The 26,302-nt window shown below is 58.5% G+C and overlaps 1 protein-coding gene across 1 annotated transcript; it reads right to left on the minus strand.

The window, feature by feature from the left end:
• Positions 1 to 2,053: 2,053 nt before the first annotated feature.
• NGFR (nerve growth factor receptor) lies at positions 2,054 to 19,972 on the minus strand. Its single transcript, XM_008153730.3, has 6 exons — positions 19,910 to 19,972; positions 12,139 to 12,280; positions 8,302 to 8,661; positions 4,632 to 4,884; positions 3,188 to 3,348; positions 2,054 to 2,564 (listed from the first exon to the last, which is right to left on the minus strand). The coding sequence occupies exons 1-6, from the start codon at positions 19,970 to 19,972 to the stop codon at positions 2,263 to 2,265; spliced, it is 1,281 nt and encodes a 426-aa protein (XP_008151952.2). The 3' UTR covers positions 2,054 to 2,262.
• Between the last annotated feature and the right edge of the window lie 6,330 nt (positions 19,973 to 26,302).

Below are 26,302 nucleotides of genomic sequence, written 5' to 3' on the forward strand. Positions count from 1 at the left end.
CTCCCCTGTGGTCACTTTCACTTCTGACATCTGGCCCAGTTTGCAGCTGGCCGGCTTCCTGCATAGCCACGTTCACTTTCCCTCTCCCAGACCTGGGGACAGAGGGCTCCCACTCCTTCCCTGCCCCACGGAGGTGAACTCCCTGGCTACTATGCATGTGAACTTGCTGGATTTCTGTTAAACCTTCCCCGTGGGGTGTGCGTACAGGAGGGAGACAGGGCAGAGAAACAGGACGGGAACGGAGTCGGAAAGGACACCTGGGTCCTTGGGGACACATCCAGCCTCTGCCAACTCAAAACACACGCATTTCCAGAAAGTCACTGCACCGATTTTCTTTCTTTGCTATTTAATGTTCATCGTTTATGTTTTATGTGTAAGTTTCAGGAGGGCCCAAGAAATGGTTACACAGGATGCAAGGGGAAGGTGTCGGGAGTCTGGAGCTCACAGCCCCCGGCTGGGGGGCCCAAAGGGTTCCATCTCCGCCCAAAGGGAGGTAGGAGGGGGGCCCCAGAACCAAACACATGCTAAACCATACCTGCCTCCCTCCAACCCTCCCAGCTGCCGGGGAGGAAAATAAATACACTCAGACTCGGCCCCGCCCCCAGGTGCACAGGTGAGGGGCCAGCGGGTGAGTCTCCTCCTCCCACCACAGACCGAGGTCCAAGGAACGCCATCTACATACAATGTTCCCAGTCCCTGGCAGGGCGTTGGGAGAACCCTGGGCGGGGGAGGGGGTGGCTGTGAGTGCACCCCCCTGCTCTGGGCTCCTTCATGCTAAATAGAGGGGGGGAGCCATTCATTCCAACATCAAGCAAAACAGAACAGGCCAGGAGGGACCTCCAGGCCCCTTCCTGGCACCAAGCGAGGGAAAAAGCTGTCCTTTGTCGAGTCCTCGAGACTTCGGACAGACCGTCCAGGGCCCACAGTTTAACTCCGTTCCTTCTTGCTGCATTCCCAGACTGGTCCAATTTTCTTCGTCGCAACCTTCGGGGCCCAGCCAAACCCAGGGCTTGCGGGGGGGGGGGGGGGGGGGTCAGCATTCCTCCATGTGCAGGCCCGTGGAAGGCAGGCGCCAGCTCGAGCCTCAGCCGTCCTTGGCCCGCCAAACCCGGGGGCGAGGGAAGACGGCCGAGCAGAGTTCAATTCCCTGTGATGCTTCTCTGGCAGCTGCCCCGGGCAGGATCCGGTCCAGCCCCAGAGAAAGAACTCGTGGAGAAAAGAGTTCTCATCCGCTGTGTGTGTGTGTGTGTGTGTGTGTGTGTGTGTATGTGTATGTGTGTGTGGTATGTGGGGGGTCCTTAGCCCCTAACCCCGAGTAGTGCCCGGGTTGGCTCTGGGTCTGTGCCGGGATGGAAGGCACCTACAGACTGGGCCACACCCCAGATGCCACACTGACATGCCTGAGGGGGGCAGGAAGGGGGAAGTGGCACCCCTTTCCACAAACCCCAAGCTGACTCGGGTTAGGATGGACCCATGGACCAAGCCTTGGGTAAGGCACCCTGTCTCCCTCTGGGTTGAACAGGCCTGGAGATGGTGGAGGGTGGACCGGATTTGGCTGTACAACACTCCCCAGAGGGTCACCTGGCCCCCCTCTCCCAGCCTTGAAGCAAAGCTGAGGCTTGCACCCCCCCACCCCATTCAGAGAGGAGGAAGCCAGCCCACACTTGGCCAACCCATTGCTGGGTGGCTTTGGGCCAGTCACTGCCTCTCTTTGGGCCAGTCCAAAGCAAGGAGGGTGGACTAGATTTCAGTACCCCCTTCCCGCTCGGACAAGCCTTCGATCCTCTTCATCTTTGGCCAGAGGGGGGATGTGATGGGGCTGAGGGAGGGTTTAGGATGCTCCCTCTTTCCCCAAGTTCACAGTGTAGAGTCCATGGCTCTGGTTCCTCAGTCTCTCTCTGAGTCTCTGGGGGCCTTGTCATCACCCCAACACCATCCCTGGTGTCAGCCCCCCCCCTCCCCCAGCTCTGACACCTGCTCTGGTGGGAGGAGCTGGCCCGCCTAGAAGTGTGGGGAGGAGGGGAAGGCTGCAGATGGTGAGGGGCAGGGGCAGGGTGGGCGGGCAGCAGGGGCACTGCTGGCGCTGCAGAGGGAGTGTGGTCAGAAGCGATGGGGCCACAAGGGGTCAATGGCGGGGCTGTGGTTTAGGGGCCCGGGCTCCACAGCCCTGCCCAGAGGAGCTCAGCTCTGATGCTGGCCCCCGGGGTTGGCTGGAGCATCAGTCATCGGAATGTGGGCCAGGGCAGGGGCTCCCGGGTCAGCTCACACGGGGGACGTGGCGGTAGACTCGCTGCACAGGCTCTCCACGATGTCGGCTCGCTGGATGCGGCGCAGGGCAGCCAGGAGGGCGTCGAGGGTGGCGCTGTCCTGGGCAGCCCAGCTGGCGAGCAGGGCGCGGACAGGGCAGGCCTCGTGGGTGAAGGAGTCTATGTGCTCAGGCTGGTAGCCCAGCTCGTCTGCCAGGTGCCGCCAGGTGTCCCCCGCAGAGCCATTGAGCAGCTTCTCCACCTCCTCCCGCTTGGCCGGGGGCAGGCTGCTGTAGAGGCCTCCGTCCCCCTTGAGGGCTGCCAAGAACCAGGGGGAGTCAGACACTACCCGCCAGGCCCCCTTCCCCCACAGTTGGCCTGGGCGCCCGGGAAAGACCCGAGAAGGGCTTTTCTCCTCCCCCAGGGCCTACAGGCAGAGGGATGGCCAAGATGAGGTCCTGGATCGGTGGGGGGTTGGGGGGTGCAAGCTGTGGAGGTCTGGGGGCGATGCTGACTCATGTGCCTCCTCACCCGGAGTCCAGCACTATCTCCACCCCCTAACCCCTCCCGTCCCCCAGCAATTCATCAAGGCAGAGGAGGAGACAAGACTTCTCAGTCCCAGACTCAGCTGTAGCAAGTGTCCTGGAGCTGGGCTATGGGCCACTAATTAGGGGACATAATTAACTACTTGTTCCCCAGAAGTCCAGGGCAGGAGGCTAATTGCAGCCACTTGGGGGAGTAATTAGCCCTAGGGGGGACAATTAGCTTGATGAGTCTGGATGCTCCAATTTGTCAAAGCCTCCGTTTCTCAAGTCGCTCTGGGAAAAGGCCCTCCCCCACCCCTTCCCTCATCCCGACTCTCCCATCCTTCCACCCTAGAGTCTCATCTTCATCACCCCCAATGGCCCTGCCTCAGTCCCCTGCCCGGCCTGGCTGCTCACCCTGGCCCGCGGCCGTCTGCGTGTGGGGCTGCTGGTCATGCAGGCTCTGGCTGTCCACAGAGATGCCGCTGTCGCTGTGCAGTTTTTCTCCCTCGGGTGGGGGTGTCTGGTTCACGGGCCGGCTGTTGGCTCCTTGCTTGTTCTGCTTGCAGCTGTTCCACCTGGAGCCAGAGGACAGGCCCAGCCTCAGCGGGGGGCAGGGGCGGGGGGGGGGGCGGGGGGCGCACTGGCCACGCGGCTAAGGCATCTGATGTGCGAGCCAGGGGCGCGATGGGCACCCTACGATCACCCCGCCACGGTGCCTAAGGTTCCCCTTTCTCTGCACAGCGGCCCGGCCCACACGGGGAGCATCGTGAGGGCAGAGGGGCGCCCAGGGCGTGGTGCACGCTGCGCGGGTTCAGTACCTGTTCCTGGAATGAATGGCGCATAAATAAATGACTTCCCAGAGTTCCCCTTTCCCAACCTCCTCTTGTAAGACACGCGCACATGTGTGCAGGGCACGTGTAGGACTGGGACTTCCTCTGCTGTTATGAGCACCGAGAAAAAGCGGCAAACAGACCAATGGCCATCAACAGGCAACTGGTTAAATAAATGATGGCCCACCCACATTACTGAGTGAGTGGTTAGAAGTGATCAGACAATCTGTGTGTCCCAAGGAAAGCTCGCCTGAGGGAGGTGGGTGAAAAAGTAAGTTGTAGAATATATACTAGTAAGTGTGATCCCAGTGATGCTGATATATATATATATATATATATATATATATATACACACACACACACACACACACACACACACTCATACCTGCGCATTTCGTGCAACTAAAACGTTTTATGTGCACGTGTTTATAACTGCACAGAAAATGGTTGGAAAGGACTCAGACAGATTCCGATGATGAGAGGGGTAGGATTTGGGGAGATAAAAGGGAGCTTTTGCTTTTGGCTCTACGAGACATTACTCTTGTTTGCATTTTCCCAAACAGGCCTATATTCCTTTGATGTGTTGTTTCTTTTTAGGAAAGAAAAATGCACTTAAACATTTAAAATGCTTTCTGGGAGCCCTGGATTTCTGGATGTGGATGCCACAGCCTCCCAAGTGTGAGCTGGGAAGGAAGAGACGCATGCACGTGTAGGTACCTGCGTGGGTCAGTGGGGTTCAGGGAACGAGGACCGAGGCAGTTGGTAGAGCAAGGCTTCTGTGTGCCGCTCAGCTCGGGCTGAGTCAGAGAGGGGAGAGCGGGGGAGTGGGCGGTGCTGACCCCCAGGAAGGACAGGGACAGCCCCCTCCCTGCCTGCTGACTGCCATGCCCGGGCGTGGAGCCGCTGACGGTGAGTGAGGATGAGCTGGCTTTGGGGTTGAGTTAAAAGAGTGTGCGCGTTTTCAGGTCAAGGTCACAGTAAAGCCCACCTCGAGAGCGAAGGTCTCTTTCTCCGCCCCTCCCCCTCACCTCTTGAAGGCGATGTAGGCCACGAGGCCCACAACCACAGCGGCCAGGATGGAGCAGTAGACGGGGATGAGGTTGTCATTGGAGCCTCGGGTCACCACCGGCTGGGAGCTGCCCATCACTGTAGTCACCACATCGGCCACTGTGCTGGCCACGAGGTCTTGGTCTGGAGGTCCCTCGGGCTCCTGGGTGCTGGGCGCCGTGCTGTCCGAGCCCTCTGGGGGCGTGGCCCGTGTGGTCCAGCGGCCAGGGATCTCTGGGAGGGACGGCGACAGGATTGAGCGCCCATTCCCCTCAGCCCTTCCCTTTGTGGTCTGAGTCCTGAGTCCCCAGCCCACTCCAGGCGCTCATGTGTCCAGCTCTTACCCATAAAGGTGGAGAGCAAGAGCCTGGGAGTCAGGAGACCGAGGTCCCCTCCATTTCCCCGTCCATAGAATGGGGGTATTAAGAGAGATGGTCTCTAAGCTCCCTCCCATCCGGAAGTAGCTGAGGTTCTAGAAATCGATTCTGCCTCCCCTGGGGGCCCAGAGCCTGGCACACAAAGAAGAGCGCGTCAGCCCCGGGAAGCCTCTAGCTGGGGTCACGCTGGGAAATGTTGTAACCGCTCTGGCCCGAGGTTGCCCCAATGGCCCCAGTCACCCCTGTCCTAAGGAAGGATGAGGGTACTCGGGTACTGCCCCCCCCCAACCCCCTCCGCAGAGCTGGCACTCAGCCTCCTTCCCAGTCTCTGTTGTCTTAGCCCTAGGCTTGGGCAGGGCGGGGGTGCCATGCAAGCTTGCTTCCAGCCAGCCAGTCCTTGGACAGCGGCTAGCCGTTTCCTGCCCTGCGTGGCCCGCGCACCCTCTGATCTTGCCACCCAGGGGAGAGTATCAAGTGGCCCGAAGCCTCCCTGGGCAGGAGGCAGGCTGGAGAGAGGGCCTGGGAAGCAGGGATTGCCCAGCACCTCGGGGGGAGGAGGCCGTGCCTCGCCACCCACCTAGGCCTTCTCATGCCAGCTGGGGATTGCCAGCCTCTCTGGCAGGGGACCCAGGCACCTCCTGGCACCAGTGGGTGGGGTTTTCCACTCTGTCACCCAGCTGGGGGCAGTTCCTGGGGGTGTGGGCTCTGGTCTGCCTGGGGGTGCCTGTCTGGGCAACGCTGCTTACCCGATCCGTCTTCACTTCCCACTCCTCGGGCAGGGAGGGGAGCGGATGGGACATACCGATGGGGTGATGGGGAAGCCGCCTTGCCCTTCAGCTCAGCCTCCCCAGCTCCCAGTTTGCCCACCCAAGTTGGAGTCAGAGCTGCCCAAGGGTCTCTGGGCCTCCTGGCTCCAGACTAGGGTGCTTCAAAGAGGCTTGTTTTCAGCACCTTCTGAGGGGCGAGGCCCCCAGATGGGCATCTGGAATCCATTTGGCTGGCATTGGGGAGGGGCTGCCTTCTGCTGCCCCATGCCCCCATCTCAGTCCTGGGAGGGGGTGGGGCAGAAAGGGGAGGAGACGTAGCCCTGTCTTTCAGACCCCCAAATAGGGCACTTGATGGGGGGCGGGGAGGGGCTCCTCTTGCCCTGCTGGGGCCCTGGGCCCTGGGAGAACCCCAGCTCATAAGCCGAAGGTGTGGTGAGGCGGGCCATCACCGAGACCAGCGCCGTGGGGAAGGGCTGCGAGCGGGTGGCGAGGGACAGAGCAGGCTGAAGACAGAGCTGTCCCGGGCATCTCCCCACATTCTCCAATACCCCTGGTGGGGGCTGGGGATGAGATCCAGATGTGGCCATGTCCACTGGCATTCCGGCCCCTAAGCCCTTGGCAGGTCCTGACAGCCGTTTCCGGAATGGGAGCTGCCAGACTTGGGGGTGGAAAGAGGGACCAGGTTATCCCTCCTAAACCCAACTTTCGCCGAGGCAATGAGGGGGGGCTTCTGCCCCGAGGGAGGGTGAGTCACCCCGTTGACACCTGAAGTGTATACTCGAGAAAGTACAATGCGCTGGAGGGGAAGGGGCAACCGAGTGAATCAAATTCCGTTTCCTGAAGGGTCCCTCTGCCCCAGGGCCCACACTTAACCCTTCAGAGGCTAGAGGGGCAGAGGGTAAACACAGCTCTCAGGGGTACCCTCCTCCTTCAGGGCGGCTGGGAAAGCGGGGTGCGATCTGGGAGGGATCTATGAATGCCCCCAAAGAGGCAGAGCCCACCCCTCCCCCAGCCACCCCCTTTCTTTGCTTTAACCGCGCCCCTGACTAAGCCCCCCCACCAGCCGGTCTGGACTTGCCCAGGGAGCTGTGCTGGCGCCTGCCTGTTGCCAGCAGCTGAAACTCCCTCCCTGCCCCGCGCCTGGCGCCACTTGCCTGTCTCCTGGCCCAGGGCAATCGCCACCGGAACCACCAAGCTCTGTACCCCCATCCTCCTCCCACTCCCAGCCCAGTACAGGAAGCTTCACACACACACCTGGCTCAGCCCAACTGAACAGCCCCTCCGCCTGAGCCAGAGGTCACGGGGGGAGGGGTGGGGGGCGAAGGTTGTGTGGGAGCCAATGTCAGACTGCAGGCTCCCCACAAGGGGGACCTACCTCCCCCATCTGACTGGGGACCCACTGAAGGCAGAGGCTGTGCTGCCACCACCAGAATGAGGGCTCTCCCAGGAAATGAGTGCCGGGGCCTTGACTCCCTCATCAGACGAGGCCAAGGCTGTCTCTCCCATCACACCTGGGGTTCCCTAAGGCGGCGCTGCACTGCCTGCTGGGACTGAGGGTATCCTGAGGGCCAGGGGAGTAGCAAAGTGGGCCCCCAGCCGCAGGGCGATGGAGAGGAAGTAAAGCATATTGCCGGCCTCTCCCTGCAGTGGAAACGCCCGCCCGTCTCCCCGAGACATGTCACCAACCAGAGACCCAAACCGGCTGCTCTGTCTGCCACGGTGCTTCCTCCTCCCATCCAGGAACCACCCACCTCCTTCGGGCCTGGGCCTGGCTCAGGGGGGCACACCCAACTCCCACCCTCCCCTGGGGGCGGGGGGCTGAGGCCTCTCATCCTGGGGCTCCTGCCACTCCCCCTCCACCCTGAAGTCCCACCCCCACAGCTTCCTTAGTGTCCCCGGGTCCAACTTCATCCTGGACTAAACAAAAAATGGCTGTAGACACACATACCCCGCCCCGCTGATCCCACAGGTTGAAGCAGACAGGCCACCTTCTCTGACCCACAACACCTCCCAGTGAGGAGACTGGGGTCCAAGACGGAGTGACCTCTCTAACGAATATCCCTCAGGTAGCAAGTGGCGGGTAGATACCGTCTTAGGTCCCAGAGCCACAGCCACCATGCACCTAGACCAGGCCTCCCTGCGAAGGGGCCCAGCTCCTGGGTCCTCACGCCCCTTTTCCGGTCCAGGAAGCCGGCTCTGAGCTCTGGTCACAGTGGCCACTTCCCAGCTGCTTATCGGCCACCTGCCCAATGCCCGCTGCCAACCACAGGCAGCGGCTGTGGCCTGGGAGGAGGAGGATGGCTTTCCAAACGCTCAGCTCAAAGGAGGGAGAGGGAGAGGGGTCTTGGGTGAGAAGGATCGGGAGCCACCCCTCCATCAGGTCTCAGCAGGTGGCCCCTGCTCAAGCCTTGCCTGGCCCTCCCCGGCCCCCAGGGGGCGCCCTTCCCCAGCCTGCGGCGGCCGTGGCGGGGACAGGGGGTGGTGGAGGGGGCCCGCGGCGCGCTCACCCTCGCACTCGGCGTCGGCCCAGCGCGTGCACTCGCGCAGCTGGCGCTCCGTGTCCTCGCACACGGTGCACGGCAGGCACGGGTCCACGTGGTTGGCCTCGTCGGAGTAGGTGCCGTCGGGGCACTCCTCGCACACGGTGTTCTGCTTGTCCTGGCAGGAGAACACGAGGCCCCAGCCCGCCTCGCACACGCGGCACGCCTCGCAGCGGCCCGTGCTCTCGTCCTGGTAGTAGCCGTAGGCGCAGCGGCATACGGCGTCGTCCGCCTCCACGCAGGGCGCCGACATGCTCTGCAGCCCCACGCACTCGGTGCACGGCTTACAGGGCTCCGTGGCGCTCACCACGTCCGAGAACGTCACGCCTGCGGGCAGAGGGGTGTGGGGGAGCTCTCGCGGGCCCAGAGGTTAGTCGCCTGCCTTTGGGGCAGCTGGAACGCCAGGGCTCCAGGTCCTCCCTCCCGCCCCCCCTCCGCCAGGGCCTCTGCCAGGGCGCTGACTCCCTGGTTCAGCCTCGCCCCCTCATGGATTCCCACCCTCTCTCTCCCCTCGGGGCCCTGATCCCAAGTCTGGGAAAGCTTGTGGCAGCCTATTGGGAAGGAGGAAGGGGGCCAGGAGCCCCAGCTCCAGGCGGGGAAGCCATGGCCCTGGGGCTTGGCAGGGTAACCCCAAGGTAAATTACAGGTAAATTGTACAGGTAAATTACTTGGTACAGGTAAATTACTTGGCAAATTCTCTTAGAGAGTTTCCCAGCAAGATTAAGGAATAATCTATAGGTGGTTCCCACCCAGCCCTCCCCGCAGGCCAGAGCTGGATTGTGAACCCGGCCCAGGCAGGGGGCCACCGCCGTGGAGCCTCCTGCCTCAGCTGCCCTTCCACAGGTGTGTGTGGGGGGGGGGGCGGGGGGGCTCAGGTGTGGCCCGAATGGGAGTCACTAGGGTTGGACAGCTTAAGGTCCCACCCATGGCGCTCCCCCACGCTGCTGAAAGGCTTGGCTCTCGAGGGCAGGGATGGGAATCCTGGCAAGCAAGTTCAGGTACAGCAGGAGGGATTGGAGCTAGAAAGAAAGAAGGACTTGCATATATCGTCCTCTGCCCTTTCCAAGGGCTTAGAGGGGAGATGTCCAGGCTCACGCCTGACGCATGCTCTCTGAATAATGGGGGGAGGGGTGCCAGGGGTGCCAGGTCCTCTCCTTCTTGTGCAGAGAAGAGGAGGCCCAGGGCAGATTTTCTTCACCCCTTCCAGGCTGGGGAACTCGTGCCAATCTGAACCCCGGAGGGTGCCTCCTTGCTCCCAGGGGAGGGAGAGCAGGGGGTTAGCAACCTGAGAACCAGGGCAGGTCTGCTCAGATGTGGAAGCAGAAGTAGAGAAAGTGTCAGACCCCACTGAAGGGACATCAAGGCCTGTTGTGGGGTCTGATCACAACCCTCTCTAAAGGCACCAAGAGGCAACATGGAGCACTTGGTGGGTGGGGAGTGGGGATGGGGCGGTGGGGGAGGGTAAAGAAGCAAAGAAGAAAGCCAGACAGAAGTGAAAGGGGAAAAAACTGGGGGGAGACGAGAACAACAGAGTCAGTTCTGGCAGAGGGACCCCTGTATTTCTCTTCCTAGGAATCAGGCAGATCTGGATTCAAAACTGCTCTCATCACTTTTTTAGCTGTGTGACTCCGGGTGCTTCACTTAACCTCTCTGAGCTTTTTTCTTTCTCTGTAAAACAGGGAACCATGTCTCCACTCACAGGGTTGTGGTGAGGAATAAGTGGGATTCCACAGTAAAGCGCTTGACCCTCCGCGGGGATCCATAAAGGCTGGGCCCCCGGGGCGGGCAGTGATGAGCATGGTGAGCTTCAGTAGCAGGGATAAAGTCAGACAGCAGAAAGGACTTCCAAACACCATCAGCCGAGGCAGGACTTACTTCCAGTTTAAATAAACAAGAGGCTCCTATCTGGTTGGCATGTGGTGGGGGGCAGGGGGGGGTATAGTCACCCTGAAGGGAAAGGGGGGGGCCTTGCTCATGGGAAAATACAGCAAGTGAGCAGAAAACTCCTGGGAAAGGGTTTTAAGGGGTGGGAAAAATGTGGTCTTTTTTGGCAGAGAATGAAGGCAGGAGCTTAATGGGTTTCCTTGTGGAAACGTTTCGAGGATAGAAAGTCCACTGGGGTCTCCATTCCATAAAGTGGGCTTGTAAAGGCAGCCTGTTAACGCAGCTGCTGGAGAGAGGGGGGAGGAGGAGGGAGGAGGGGGGCAGGAGGAAATGGGAGGGAGGATTCCTGCCACCACCTCTGAGCTCGCTCCCCTCCTGATCCCCAGAACCTCCCTCCCCAGGCTCCTCGACCCCGCCCTTTGCTTCCACGGAAGATGCGTGGGGGCCCATCCTGGGAGACTTAGGGTCCAGGGAGGAGAGGCCCTGGGCTGGAGTCTAGGAAATGAGAGAGGCGATCTTGGGAGCTTCCGGGGTAGGCCATCGTTGGCCAGCCCTTCCCTGGGATGGAAACCCTGTTAGGCTAGGGCCAGGGCCGGGGGCCAGATGACAAACACACTACAGGATGTCCAGTCTCCCCACCCAGTCCCAGGCATCCCTCTGCTGGGGGATGGAGTTATAGGACTCATAGCACAGAGAGAGGAAAAGAGTATGTTGGGGAACACCAGGGAGTTGTGGTTGTCTGAAGGATGGAGAGGTGTGCAGGTGTGTTTTTTGTGTGTTTTGTTTTGTTTTGAAATCTATTTTTATTGATTTCAGAAAGGAAGGGAGAGGGAGAGATAGAAACATCAATGGTAAGAATCATTGATTGGCTGCCTCCTGCACGCCCCACACTGGGGATCGAGCCCACAACCCAGGCATGTGCCCTGACCTGGGAATCGAACAGTGACTTCCTGGTTCACAGATCTACGCTCACCCACTGAGCCAGGCCTGCTGGGCACGCAGGTGTTGGTAGAGGTGGTGGGGAGGCATCCAGAGGTAAGACGAGGCTGGCAGGTGGATTCAGAGTTCCCAGTTCCTGTCCCTGGTTCCCAGCCTGATTATAGAATCATCTGAGTATGATCACCACAGGCCCTCGGGATGGGCCGTGCGTGCCAGGGAGAAGGGAGCAAAGCTTTCTGGGCAGGGTCAGCAACAGAGCACTGAGCCCATCACCTGAAGGCAGCAACTGAGGCTGGGGGATCCAGCAGGGCTGAAACCTCTGACTCCACAGCATACAGATTCCACCCCGCGGCCTCCCTCACCCAGTAGGAAGACAGGATTCTCCCCGCTTCCCAAGGAAATCTCAGGTAGGAATGGCCACAGTGCCCCTCTCCCCACAAGAAGCACACCCCTATAGTACTCCACCCCACCCCTGCTGCCTGGGGAAAGCTCTTCGTCCTCAGTCAGAGCTGGAGAACAGCTGGCCTGGGAGGAGGGGTAGCCACGCCCTCCCAGGATCCCCCAAGGTCAGTCTACAGGGCAGCCAGTATTTGATCCTCCTCCCCTCCCCCCAAAAACACCGAGGGTAAGTGGCAGCCATTGATTTTGCAGTGCAGATGATATTTTTAGCTCGTCTTAGTGTCAGCTACTCCTCCCACCTGGCCACACTCCTCTACCAGGCTTCTCTGCTTGGGGGCTGGGAAGGGGCTCCCCCTTGGGGTCCCCCAGCAGGTCCCCTCCTTCCTCTGCATACCTCTCTCGTCCATTCGCAGCTTCCCCTTTCTGCCTCCTATCCTGCATCAGACCCATGTCTGATGCCCATGCAGTTGTGGGCAGGAGACCCTGCCAGGAGGCAGAGGACTTGTACGGCCTCTCCTCCCCAGCCCCCGGCCCCTCCCTCCCATTCCTGTCCCCTCTCCCCACCTGCCACCCTGTACTCACTGTCCAGGCAGGGCTCACACACGGTCTGGTTGGCTCCACAGGGCTGGGCCACGCCCTCTCCGAGGTTGCAGGCTTTGCAGCACTCGCCGCTGTGGGTGTACAGGCCCGTGAGGCATGCCTCCTGGGCACCTCCGAAGGACACCTGGGTCGGGGGAGAGCAGAAGGTCAGACTGGCAAGAGAAAGGAGAGGGGGTACCTTCTGAGGAATCAAACACCCCTCCCCAAAGCCTTCTATTGGAACCACCTGGGCCCGGATGAGCTCACCAGGGAGGTATTAGGCACATCAAAGCTGGCCGGAAGCAAGGCAGTGGGGGGCACTGCACCCCTGCAGGCTGCTGGGGGGGGGGGGGGGTTGAGGTCAGAACCTCCCAGTCTGACCCTTGGCACAGTTCATTTCGGGGTTACAGCAGCTCTTGGGACCTCAAGGAGAAGGAGGCTTGAGGCCCAGGGGAGGGCCTTCAGGTTGCAGCTCGCACAGGGCATCCAGCCAAGGGGGCAACTGGCAGCTGAAATTTAGTCCAAATGCCACTTACTAAGCTGCACACCTGCATCTGCCCAGAGGGGAGCCTTTTTCTAACAAAGGCTAGCGGGGGCCCTCCCAACCCCAGGTCCTTCATTCTACCATTCCGCATATTATATATCCGGCAGGAGGTATCTGTGCCCAAGAGCAGAAGGCCGAGGGATGGGGTCTGGGGTTCAAATCCTGATTCTGCCTTGAGAGCTCGGACCTGCCCGGCGCTCCCCCTCTGAGTCTCCATCCCTCCACATGGGTAGAGATGGCTGCAGCTCGGGGCCAGGCTAGAGTGTGGCGCCAAGATGTGAGAAAGGGTCGCCTGTTATCAATGATGAGAAAGTGGCGGCTGTCATCACCCGGCAGCCCAGCTCCACGAGGGTTTGATTTCCAGTCACCAGCCCTCCCCACTCCCTGCCCCCCGTGCAGCCAGTGGGAACAGCTCTGGAACCAGGGGAAAGGGGAGTCGGATTCCTGCCGCCAAGGCATCTTTGCTCATGGATGGAACAATTTAGCACCAGAGTCCCTAGAGGGAGGGGCTGCTGGCAGCTTGCTTTATATTTCTGTTCCTTAAAAAAAAAAAAAAATACTTCGTGTCTAATAAAACTCCCAAGCCCGTTTCCCTGGCCCCAGACCACGCAGCTCCCACTTGATATCGACAGGAAGTATCGGCTCTCAGGTCGTGGGAGCAGATGGGAGCCTTAAAGGTCCTTTTGGACATCCCTCTGCTTCCTCACTGACCAGGTCATGGCCAAGAACACTCCCCTCCTTGCCCTAACCGGTTTGGCTTAGTGGATAGAGCGTCAGCCTTCGGACTGAAGGGTCCCTCAGTCCCAGGTTCAATTCCGGTCAAGGCATGTACCTTGGTTGCGGGCACATCCCCAGTAGGGGGTGTGCAGGAGGCAGCTGATCAATGTTTCTCTCTCATTGATGTTTCTAACTCTCTATCCCTCTCCCTTTCTCTCTGTTAAAACACACACACACACACACACACACACACACACCAAAAAACACTCCCCTTGCTCCAGTCCTTTAAGATATCCTGAGATCTCACCAGGGTTAGGTGGAGGCAGGGGGGTGGACAGATGGGATCGGTCTAGGAGGCAACCTTTGGTCCTCAAGAGACCAGCAGGGAGGGTGCTGGCGGCACAGGAGGGGGACCTCGGGTGTTGCCACCATCTCCTCCCAGGTGGCAGGGACACAGTGCTGGGAACATCTGCAGACCAGAAGTCTTGGGGGTAGGGGGAGTCCCAGATACAGGCTTTCCCCAGGAGGCGCGTGAGATTATAGAAGAGTCTGTTTGGATTTCTTTTCATCCTTTCAGGCGGCTCCGTTTAAATATTACTTCCTCAAGGAAGTGGGCCAGTGTCCCCACTCCCTCCTCCCCGATCAGGCGGGGCTGCCCCGTTACGCGTTCTCCCTGTGGACTATTGGTGTCAGCTCTGACACTTCCCAGGATCCCCCACTGGACTGTCAACTCCCTGAGGGCCCGGCCGCTGTCACCAGAGCCTGACAGGGAACCTGGCACTGAACAGGGACCTCACTTAACTAGAACTCGGCGGAATGACTTCTGGACGGCCGAGTTTCCCCGACAGCCAAGGCCTTGCTGATCTAATCACCTCATGGTTTTCATTTCCCCCGGAATGGCTGCACCTTCCCCAGACTGGAACGTATCTTCATGGTTTCCCCATGACTCAGGGACTCGGTATTCACACCAGTGATCATTCCGGGCTGCTGTGCAGGGAAGCCCTTGTGTTCTTTATCCCAAATTACTACCACACGATTGTCTCTGTCAGTTCTCCTGTCAGCGTTTTAAAATACCCTTTCTGCCCTACCGGGTTGGCTCAGTGGATAGAGCGTCAGCCTGCGGACTGAAGGGTCCCAGGCTCGATTCCGGTCAAGGGCATGTACCTTAGTTGCGGGCACATCCCCAGTAGGGGGTGTGCAGGAGGCAGCTGATCGATGTTTCTCTCTCCTCGATGTTTCTAACTCTCTATGCCTCTCCCTTCCTCTCTGTAAAAATATCAATAAAATATGTTTAAAAAAATAAAATAAAATACTTTTTCTGTCTCCTCCCTTCCTGCCGAGATATCAGTGGGCAACTCTGGCTGCTACCAGAGTGTGACCTGCGTGGCCCCTCCCGCACCATTCTAACCTCCTAGGTCTCATGGGGTCTTTAGGGACTATGGCACTAGCCTTGGTAGGCAGGTGTCTGAAATGAGTGTAAGGAGGCTCTGAACCAGGAGGGGCAATTCTCGGAGTAGAAAGTGTGAGCTAGCTACTCTGCCTTCGTCCTCAGCGGCCTCTGTGGCTCCGTGTCCTGGCTCATCACTCAGCGCTAGGCGACCTGGGGCCAGTCGTGAATTTCTCTGTGCCTCGGTATCTTCTGCATTAGGTCATTATGACCGGACCTGCCTCGTAGGGTTGCTGTAAGCATGACATGAATGAGTAAGGTGTTCATACGCTTGGGGAACTCTCTTTCCCGAGGTCTTTCTTTCTTTTCTCTATTTCCTCATTAGCAAGTGATTTTATTTATTTTTAATTATATTTATTGGGGCAGCAGTCGATAATAAGATCATATAGGTTTCTTTAAAAAAATTTTTTTATTGATTTCAGAGAGGAAGGGAGAAGGAGAGAGAGAGATAGAACCATGAATGATTAGAGAGAATCATTGATTGGCTGCCCCCTGCACACCCCTGACTGGGGATCGAGCCCGTACCAGGATTGGAACTGTGACCTCCTGGTTCATAGGTCGGCATTCAACCACTGAGCCATGCCGGCTGGGTAAGATCATATAGGTTTTAAGTGTATGTGCCTATGATACGCAATCTGTATATTGCATAATAGTCGTCGAAGGGGCAGCCTTGTACAAGCCCCTCTTCCTCCGAGCCTGCTCTTCCTGCTGCAGCTGGTGGTCCTTTCTCCTCTCCCAAGTCTTGCATTTGGAATCGAGTCCATGTAATTAGTGACCATGTATTTCCTGTGCTTGTTTTCTGTTCCCTATTTCAAAACATCCTAGATCTGCTTCCTAATAGTACGTTATTTTGAGTAAATTCTCAATCTCTCTGAGCCTCAGAGCTTCCCTCTCCCCCACCCCCCAGTCACACTGGGCGCTAGTATCTGCTGCTCAGGGTTGCTGTGAAAATGAAATGAAATCATTTATGCAAATCTGTCTGGTGTACAGTAGGAGTTAATTAACTGTTAGGTATCAAAGAAGCATCTTGTCTTGGGGAGAGCAAGCTGCTGAGCCTGGGTGGGCGGTAGTGGGAGGGGAGCGTTAGCCACCCCCTAAAAGAGGAAACCATGTAAGAGTCGGGGGCAGGGTAGATATGAAGCAAGTCTTCGCTACCAGGGAGTCTGAGGACGGCATGGGGACCAAAGGAGGATGGGTAATTGCTCTCCTTAAAGTTAAGTAATTCAACAACTATGTACTGAGCGTTGAAATTAGAGTTTCCGAGGAGACATGGTCCCTGATTTCTGTGGGGAACCACAGTCCCATGGGGGAAAGGAAATGTCACCCAAACAGCGACTCTGGAAGCCAAGATGCTGAGGGGGAAAGACTTGAGGGATTGCCTTCATCCCCTCTCTGACAGATGGGGAAACTGAGGCCCACAGAGGTTCCCCCTGCTACGTGGCCTGATGCTTGGCCCAGGCCACACCTTCTATTGGTTCAAGCCAGGGCAATCTTGGGAAGCCGGGAGGGATGACTAGGATCCAGGCTAATTGTTCCAAAATGACCAATTTACCAAAATGATAGATGCAGTTGCCTGAAATTTACATTATTACATTTATTCATTTCCCGTCTGAATGATTTCATCCCATTAAAAAAAAAATGTTTGCAACCTTTTTATTTATTTATTTATTTATTTATTTATTTTGCCATTTCAAGGCTTTCAAGAAACTAAGGTGGAAGTACTCTTAGATAAACTGATTTAAGAATCTAAAAAATGGCCCTAGCCGGTTTGGCTCAGTGGATAGAGTGTCGGCCTGCAGACTGAAGGGTCCCAGGTTCCATTCCGGCCAAGGGCACATGCCGGGGTTGTGGGCTCGATCCCCAGTAGGGGGCGTGCAGGAGGCAGCCGATCAATGATTCTCTCTCATCATTGATGTTTCTGTCTCTCTATCCCTCTCCCTTCCTCTCTGAAATCAATAAAGAAATACATATTTTAAAAAGAATCTAAAAATGCTTTTTAATTAGACAAAATAGAAAACACACCAAAAATAGTTGAAAGAATGGACTATGAAGGCTTCAGTGTGTTGAATCCTAACCGTTCACAACAGCTTCAGCAAAGGGTTCTTTAGGGGAGCGGAGCCATCAGCCACGCGATGGGGTTGAAGCGTTTTCAGATATGGGGAGGGTCTTTTGAGGTCGCTGCAACCCGCGGGGGGGGGGCACTGGCACATGCTCCTCTCCCCTTTAGATAGGCGCTGAGTTTGGGTAGGGGACAAGAGCTCCTTACTGAGGAGGATGCTGCGTGGAGACTCTGAGAGGGGTGTGCTGCGTGGGGCCCAGGGGCTCAGTTCCAAACGTGTGGGCACAGGACACCGACGTAACCTCCAGGGCTAGTCGTGATTCGGGGCCACTCACGCCCTCCGGGATCCAGCAGGGGGAGGGGCTGGCATAGGGAGGACAGAGTGAGCTCCAAGCCACGCCTCCTCCTCGGTTCCAGAGCCTCCGCCACTTCCTAACTGCGGGAGCCCGGTTTCGTGCCTGGAAGTCTGGGAGGTTCGGCTCCATCAACTGTAAAACGGGAATAACTAGATTTACGCTGATGGGACCTTAGGAGGGTTAAACAATGCCAGAGGAATTGCCCAGGCAATGCGTGTCACACAGTAGGCATTCAACCAATTTTATTATTCCCGCCCAGGGGAGAATCTGTGCAGGTGATGGGACCGGGATGGTACAGCCGGGTGGGAACCCCCGCTCTCCTCCCCCGCCCGGCCGCTCGCGCCCTCCTATTTGCTGCCCTCACTGCATCCCTATTAGGCGCATTAGCCAGCGGCGGCTCCGGTTACAGACGTCTGAATGACAAAGTGCCTCCATTACCGGCGCGCCCGCCCGCGGACCCGCCGGGACGCGCTCCGGTTTCAGCGCGCTCGCTCCGGCCCTGGAGGAACGCGGAGCGCGCGGGGCGCAGAGCCGGCCCGCAGAGCCGCGGCGAGGCGGAGGCGAGAGCCGCAGGGGCTGCTGGCGGCGGACTCTGCGCGGGTCCACGTGCGCCAGCTCCCAGGCCCTCCACGCCCAGCTCTCCTCCTGCCTCCGCCTCTCCTCCACTCGGGGGACACCTCCTCCGGCCCCGGTCCGGCGCCCACCCGCCCGCGCGCCCCTCCGGGAGCCACGATACCACTGCCCACCCCAGTCCCACCGCCCCGCCCCGCCCCCTTCCCGGGGGAGAAGCGCCCGCGGCGTTTGTCAGCAGCGGTCCCCGCAGGGACGCCCGAATCCTCGGACGAAGCCACAGGTATCCACCGAGAAGCCGCGGGAAGGGGGCCAGCGCCCGGAGAAGGTCTCTGTCCACCCAGCCTCACAGCCCACCGCTGGCCGGACTCGGGGTGGGGTCAAGCGCGCCCCGCCGCCGAGAAACGCCGCTCTCTCCCGAGCTGGGGCGCCGGGCTGCCCCTTTCGATTCAAAGGTACGGGCAGTGCGGGGCTGGGAACCAGGTGAGGGGCGGTCAAGCCAGGGCGCTGGCACAGCTTGCGTGTGGGGTCCTAGCCAAGTTGTTTGAACTCTCAGAGCCCCCGTCTCCGTATCCGTAAAAGGGGGACCTGGGCGCGCGATGCTCAGATGAGGGGTGAAGATGTCCGGGAGCGTGAGGACACCTCCTCCATTGCCAAGCCTCCCGGGGCACTCGGCTCAGGGCCGCACACCCGGTCTCCCATCCTGAGTATCTTGTCAGAACTACGGGGCGGACTTCGATGCTCAAGAGGACCCGCGGTCCGTCGCCCAGACAGAAGCCGGGGCGTCCGGGGCACCTCTGTCTCATTCAGTGCTCAGCGGCTTCACCCGAAAGTTGGGCCGGGCCGGGCCTGGGCGGAATCCCAACTCGCCTGGGTGCTGGAGCGGAGGGAACCGCGGGCGCGGCGCTCAGGTCACTTAACTTAATGGGGAGGGGGCGGGGGCGCAGCCCCAGTGGCGCCCGCAGCTGCGGAGGGCGCAACCCTCGTACCGCAGCGCCCCCTGGGGGCCGCCTCCGCCGGCGCGACCCTGGGCTGCGCGCTGCCGGGACGTTCCCCTCCTGGCGCGTCCCGGCGCTTTGCACCCGAGACGGGGCGGCCGCCAGACCCGGTCGGACGACGCCCACGCCGTCCCCTCCCGTCCGCTGCGCTTCTTCACACCGCGAGACTCAGCGCTGCGGAGCGGCCCGTGGGTTAGGGAAAGGGTTCGCCCCGGCGAAGTGGGCGCTCCCTTCCCCGCCTCCGGTCCCCCGCGCAGCTCCCCGACTGGGCGAGGCCGCGAGAAAGAGCGGACGACAGGAGCGGACGACGTCCCTTCCTCGGCTCCCCTTCTCCGCCCGCGGCCCCTCGGCAGACCCGCGGGGTCCCGACCACCTTAGGGGCCGCTCTCCCTTCTCCGTCCTCTTTCATTTTGCTTCCATCTCCCTACCTCCCTCGCCGCCGTGCCTTTTTGCCCTACCCAACCCACTTTTCCCTCTTCGACCGACGACCCCCACTCCCCGAAGCTATGCCTCCCACGCCCCTCCCCCCATTGTCTGGCCAGTCCTCATTGTCCGCTGTCGGGTCCCCTCGGTCGTTCCAACCTCCTCCCCATTGTTCCAGCCCCTCATCTCCAGCCCCGCTTGCCCCCTCACACCTCTAGTTCCCGTGGCATTCCTCGTCCTTCTCTATCCTGGGTTCTGTCCCACAACCCCCCAGAAATCAAGATGCTGGGAGGGGTGCGGGGAGAGTCGCCTTGAGGTCCTGGCATTCAAGCGCCCTCTTCCAAAGAACCCAGGCTCCGAGCACCGCAGGACCCCTCCTCTGAGACCCTCCCAGCTCCCCCGCACCACACACCCAGGTACCGGAGTGCCCGCATCCGTGCGCACCTCTGGCCGCATCTCCACCCTGGATCTCAGGGTCTCCTCTGCGCCCTGAGAACCTAGACGCGCCTCCGCGGGCCCTGGCATCGGAGCTCCCCTCCCGCCATCCATCCCCAGCATCTGGGAGCCCAGCGCTTGGTTCTGTTTTCCCTCGGGGAAACCTGAGCCCCTAGGGTTCCGGTCCAGGGCAAGAGAGCGGGCTCCCCTCCGGCTAGCACTCACCCCCAGCAGCAGCAGCAGCAGGCGCGGCCGGTCCATGGCGCAGCCGGCGGCACCTGCCCCCATCGTCCGCCTCCCGCGGCAACGCCGACTTCCAGTTAGTCCGCTCTGCGGACAGAGAGGGCTGCGCTGCGCTCCGGCACCCGCCCCCCGGAGCTGGCGGAGGCTCCGCTCCCTCTGGCTGCGGGCGGGAGGGGCTGGGAGAAGCCAGTGCGGCGGCCCCGCCTCCTCCCCGCCCAGCCCGCCCACCCCCGGAACCTTGCCCGCCTGCTCGGCTGCCTCCGGGAGGGGAGAGAAGGGGAAGAGAGGGTGTGCGGCGAGCTGCGGCCGCGCGCCCCGCTGCCGTTTCTCATCGCCCTAGCCCTCAGAGCCTCTCCCTCACCTCGCCCCGGTACCCAGAGTGCCAGGCCCGCCCTAGGGCACGTCTGTCCCGGATACTGTGGGCCTTGGACCGGGGCGGCTCCCATTCCCCTCGGGCTGCGCCCACCCGCGGGACTCACTCTCTTACCCATCTTCCTCTGCCCTCCATCCCCAGCATCTGGCTCCAGCTTCTTCCTGGTGTGCTGCTCTCTGCCCAGCCTTTATCAGCAAGATGCCCACTGCCCGCCCTGCCCTTCCTCTTCCGGGCCATACCCTACCTCTGCCCCTTCCCAGTGCAAAGGCCTGGGGGGGGGGGGGGGAAGAGTAGCAGGTGGCTACTTGAATGACCCAGAGGGGGGTCATTCAAGGGGGAGTCCATCCCGAAATCATTCTCAAAGGATGGGTTTGAAGGGATCACACGTGTGCACACATAACACAGGAAGGCACAGTCTCAAGCTCACATACATCTACTTATGTACCACATATGCCCACACCATCCTCATGCACTCATGTAGGCCTGCACGTCCTACATATGTGTGTGCACCTCCACACTCAAGCACACACATGTGATCATAACAAACACGCATGCTCACCTACACATTCACACATCATGTGTGCATGTATAGTCACTGCCACACAAGCCCCCTGTGCATAGTCTCTTGCACAAATGCACACACACACACATTCATGCACACACACACACACACACACCCATACACAAACACACAGGTGTATCTCAGCAACATACCTGAACTAGGCCAACTGTTTCCATTGGCTTATGGCTATGGCTTCTTATTGGAATGCCTGGTGCACAGTACGTGCTCAGTAAAGGCCTGTAGAAGAGAATAAATGGAAAAGTGGTCGGAGGGACTCACATCCAAGTACACATCCATGTGCTGTGTTATCATCCCTCACTCACCGTGTCCCAGAAGTCTTGACAGGTCCAAATCATAGGCTCAGCAACCAGGGAATGTGCCAGCAGTCCTCTGATGGGAAGCCCCCCACCCCCACCTTGATGCTCGCCTTTGCCTATCCCCACCCTTTCCTGGTCCCCAGATATGAAGACCCAGTAGCACATGTGGGGGGCATGTCTACAAAGTCCATCCCAGCGCCCTGATCTTGAGCATGTGTGTTTGTGTATGGGTGTAAGTGTGTGTGTGTGTGTGTGTGTGTGTGTACCTCAGTTTTGGCTTTGAAAAAAATAGTGCTAATCTCCCATGTTACCGGAAGGAGAGATCAGTGCACTTGTGAAGAGGACATGCTGGCAGTTGGTAGGTGATTTCCTAGATCAGCTGCAGGTCATTCATTCATTCATGCAGAGAAATTTTAGCCCTGTGAATTTCTTTTTTAAAATATATTTTATTGATTTTTTACAGAGAGGAAGGGAGAAGGATAGAGAGTTAGAAACATCAATGAGAGAGAAACATTGATCAGCTGCCTCCTGCACACTCCTTACTGGGGATGTGCCCGCAACCAAGGTACATGCCCTTGATCAGAATCGAACCTGGGACCCCTGAGTCCGAAGGCCGATGCTCTAGCCACTGAGCCAAACCGGTCAGGGCTGCCCCGTGAATTTCTTTCCTGGGCAACCAGGTAAGCCCGGGGGCAGACCCAGGAAGGACAGGTAGACATTGTGCACGACTGACTGCGGAGGAGCCAGCACCTGGAGGGCTGGCGGAAGAGGCCAGGAAGCCAGCCCACCTTCAGAAGTCCCTGAGGGTTCCCTCCCCTGGGACAGGGACCCGCCTCTGAGCTGTTTCCTGTTCCCTCGGCTTTTAAGGCCCATCCTTCCCTTTCAGCTGAGTTCATGGAAGGCAGGAAGGGGCAACATTAGTACTAACAGCAGCACTGAGCTGCTTACTACCAAGGGTATACATGGTGTGGCATTAATTTAAATACTCCTGTTATTAATTTATGATCCCAGTTACTATTATTGCCAAGGTTATCCATCTCGACACAATTTAATATGACCCGCACTACCATGGCTGAGCCTGGGTTATTAATAATTTCCATGGTCTTGATCATTTAAGCCTTACTCGAACAATTACAAGCAGCAATTGTTACTATTATTAGCAGTGTTTCTATGAGTAAGCCCACACGCAAGACCACGATGAAATGCTGAGTGCTGGCGGGGAGAGTGGCTCCGCAGAGTACCTGGAGGGAAGAGCACTGAACGGAGAGCCAGACCAACCTGGCTATAAATGCCCACACAGCTCCCCCCACCCCCGCATGGCTTACTCCCGTGTGGTTTCAGGCAGGTTAAGTCATCTCTCTCGGCCTCCGCTTCCTCATCTATAACATGGGAATTTTTAAAAAGATCCTATCACAAATGGGCATGGTGCATAACAAATGAGGTGACAATGTTCATCACAAAGAGAGACTCCATCCCCTTTGACGCATTCAACGCATGTTTATTGAGCAGGCAAGTAGGGCACACGCTGTTCTAGGCACTGGGGACACAGCGGTGGCCATAGCAGCTGCTCGCGAGGAGCTGATGTTCTGGTGTGCTTAGGTATTTGATGTGAAGGATTATTTTAGGATGTGACACCTTGGCTTGACCATTCTGCAGAGAGCACAGCTGCGATCAGGAGGCTCCGTTGCTGGGACCACGACCATGACCACAACCACCACCACTGTCACCATCACAGCCACCAAAACCAGCACCACCGTGACCACCGTCATCATGACGCCAGCATCGACACCGGGAATACCACAGCTACCCTGCCATCACCCCCACAGTCTTCCCCACCGCTACCCTGACTGCCACACCATCGTCCCCACCATCCCCATCATCATCACAGCTGCCAGGTCATGGCCACCACCACCGCCTGCCTTCCTGCATCTGCACCATCACAAGCAGCGGGGATTCCTGCTCCTAATGGATCCGTCCCTTTTCCTTGGAGCAATATCAGAGGCCCTATGGAGCGACTGCCTGATCTTAATTCCCTAAGAGTCATGACCCCGGGCCTCAACCATGAGTGTCCTTCAAAAATTTCTCCCCAGCCCGGCCAGTGTGGCTCCGTAGTTGAGTATCAACCCATGAACCAGGAGGTCACGGTTCCATTCCCGTCAGGGCACATGCCTGTGTTGCAGGCTCGATCCCCAGTAGGGGGCATGCAGGAGGCAGCCGATCAATGATTCTCTCTCATCATTGATGTTTCTATCTCTCTCTCCTTCACCCATCCTCTCTCTGAAATCAATTTAAAATATATATTTTTTTAATATTTAAAAAAAAATTTCTCCCTGACCCAGCCCCCTTGCCCCTAATCCTTAGCACTTGCAGCCGCCACTGTAGGATGGCCATGGGAGTGGGCTCGGGAGCTGACCGCCAAATGGGATCAGACAGGCAGCATCAAGGAGGCAGCTGTTTTCATGGGAGGGCCCCCCAGAACCATATCCCACAACAGAGTTGCACATATAGAGGGCCCCGACCCCCACCGCCCATACGCCAAGGTTTCCTGAACCTGGCAGTGACCCTAAGGAAAAGGGGTGGAGAAAATCATTGCAGTTCCACGTGGAGCTGGGAATGGGAGTGGTGAGTCGCATTGCATTGTCAGGAGTTGAGATGGGTTCGACCCTCCCTGTTCATCTCCCCACCCCTCTGTCACGCACTTCCAAGAAGGCCAGCTCCTTGCACACACTCCCTGTTATCCCATCTCACTGGGACCCCTCACTGCATGGCTCACACCTCCCTTGTCCATCCCTAGGGAACCAGCCTGCAGCCCAACCCACTTCCGAGCAGAAATGGGACAGCAGAAATGAAAACTCACATTTATTGAGACGTCCTATGGGCTGGGAGATTCATACAAGTATCTCCTTTAACCCCCACTTCCAAGAAGGAGGTGCCGGGATCACCATTTTACAGATGAAAAGACTGAGGCTTAAAGAAGTAAAGCCACTTGCCCAAGAACCCCCAGAAGGAAGCAGTGGTACCATAACTGGCCACCAGATCGCACAAGGCCCTCCACAGCCACACGTTTCGGCATTAACCCCCATGTCTGTTCACTCCTCCTCTCCATTCCAGGCACCCTCCACCCCCAGCCTTCACCCCGATGAGTTGGGGAGGTAGACCGGCATGTCAGAGGGGCAGCACTCCGCCCATCGATGTCACCCCCCAGGTGCCCCTCCGGACATGCACTGCAGACTGTGTGCTTGGGGGGCCTAGGCAGGATGGGCAGAGGCAAAGGTGTGATTTCGAAGCTCTGCGAGCGAGTGCTCACTTTTCCTGCTTTGGGAGAATCACGTCCCCTACCACCAGTCTCAATGTCCAACCAGAGAAAGGGTGAAGGGAGATGAACAAGGAGACAACAATTTCCGAAGGGGAGGAAGGGGAGGGGAGGGGCTGGGCCTCCCCCAGCTGCATCCCATCTGCCCTGGGCAGGCGGCCAGGCAAGGTAAGTGAAACCTGCTGCCCCCCATTAGGAGCTGGCTCGGTGGCTTTGAAGCGTGATGCAGTGATTACATCGGAGCTGACTCCTTCTGGGCCGCAGGGGGCGGGCGGGAGGGGGGGGGGCTTGACCAGTGAGGGGGGCAGGGTGGGGCCCAGGGACTGGTTTGGGGTCAGTGCGGTTTGATTCTGGAGCTGCATGAGTAGTGAGAGGGGTGGGAGGAATTAGTCAATTTTGGAGCCCAGTTAGATTAACTGGAGCATCAAAGTGGGCCAGTTGCACTGTGCCCTCCCCCACCGTCTGCTCCAGCCTAAGGCCAGGGCTCCCTCCTACCTCCACCCTGTCCTGCAGGGGGCCCGTCTGCCCCACATTCGTCAGCCTTCCCACCTCCAAGCCCTTCTGGGGGTTACAGTCCCCCGAGAGTTGTCTTCTCTCTTCCTTTGACATAACAGTAGAATTGGCCGGTCTTCCAGCATCTCATGTGCAGTCTTTTCCTTCAAAGGCCAACCTCCCTCCCACCTGTGCCCCATTCTGTACCCATATCTCTTGCCAAGGAGCCACAGGATCCGATCAATGCGTTCATGTAGACCGTAGGGGCTTAATTTCCCCCAGATTTTGTGTCTTGGAGAAGGGGTGTCCAGAGAAGGCCATGCTATACCCAAGAGCTTGAATGGGGAGCGAGTTCCAGGCCTGTGCTAAGGGCACATGGAAAGAGAGTAAGGGTACCAGCTAATTCAGGGCAGCCATCTCCTTGCTGACTCAAGGGGCCACCCCTCCCAGCCCTCTGAGCCAGCCTCTGCCCTCCTCTCCATGGCACACATCCCCTCACGCAGCTTTCCCTTCAGGAAATCCCTCCTGACGCTCAGCTTGGATCCTTCCCAGCCCTACAGGATTGCGGAGCTGCCGGCCGTTCTGAGGGGTTCAGTCTTTTCCCTCACTTTCTATCCTGCATCCAGGATAGTGAAGGCCATATTAAAGAGAAACTGAGGAGGGTTATGTCAAGGCCGGAGCCCTGTAAAGTCAGCAGGTGGAAGATAAGAGGGTGAGCCATCAGAAGACCCGGGGGGCGGGAGGGCGGGCGGGCTACCATTTATTTGCTATGTGCCCTCAGGCCTGTCCCTTCCCCTACCTCAGTTTCCTTCTTTGTAAAATGGGCACTACAGCCAGCATGACTCAGTGGTTGAACCAGGTCACAGTTCGATTCCTGGTCAGGGCACATGCCTGGGTTTTGGGCTCCATCCCCAGTGTGGAGCATGCAGGAAGCATCCAATCAATGATTCTCTCTCATCATTGCTGTTTCTCTCTCTCCCTCTCCCTTCCTCTCTGAAATCAATAAAAAATAAATAAAATGGGCATAAGATGCCAGTGTCACTTAGTTCGAGCAGAAGGAAGGTATTGAATGAATGTGCTCTGTAAGTCAAGGGAGCTGGAAAGTTGTCAATGACTCTTGTTCTGTTCGCTGCGCTGGTGCTGCTGGTGGCTTCTGGCCTGCAGGCTGGGGACCGGATGAGGGGTGAGATGACATGTCAGCACTGGAGACCCGGGCCTCGGCCTTCCTGCTGCAGATAAGAGCCGGAGCTGTGACAGTTGTCGGACCCAGCACAGTTCCCACGGGAATCGCAAAGGGAAGAGACATCCCAGGCCCGAG

Source organism: Eptesicus fuscus, chromosome 20 (assembly GCF_027574615.1).
Source record: "Eptesicus fuscus isolate TK198812 chromosome 20, DD_ASM_mEF_20220401, whole genome shotgun sequence".
NCBI lineage: Eukaryota > Metazoa > Chordata > Mammalia > Chiroptera > Vespertilionidae > Eptesicus > Eptesicus fuscus.

Bases quoted from the DNA above. Each gene is read 5' to 3' on its own strand.
- NGFR (XM_008153730.3), bottom strand. From the start codon at position 19,972: ATGGGGGCAGGTGCCGCCGGCTGCGCCATGGACCGGCCGCGCCTGCTG. The intron at 4,885-8,301 runs GTGAGCGCGCCG...CGTCCCTCCCAG, and splicing joins GGCCGACGCCGAGTGCGAGG to AGATCCCTGGCCGCTGGACC. The intron at 3,349-4,631 runs GTGAGGGGGAGG...CTCTGGCTCCAG, and splicing joins GCCTACATCGCCTTCAAGAG to GTGGAACAGCTGCAAGCAGA.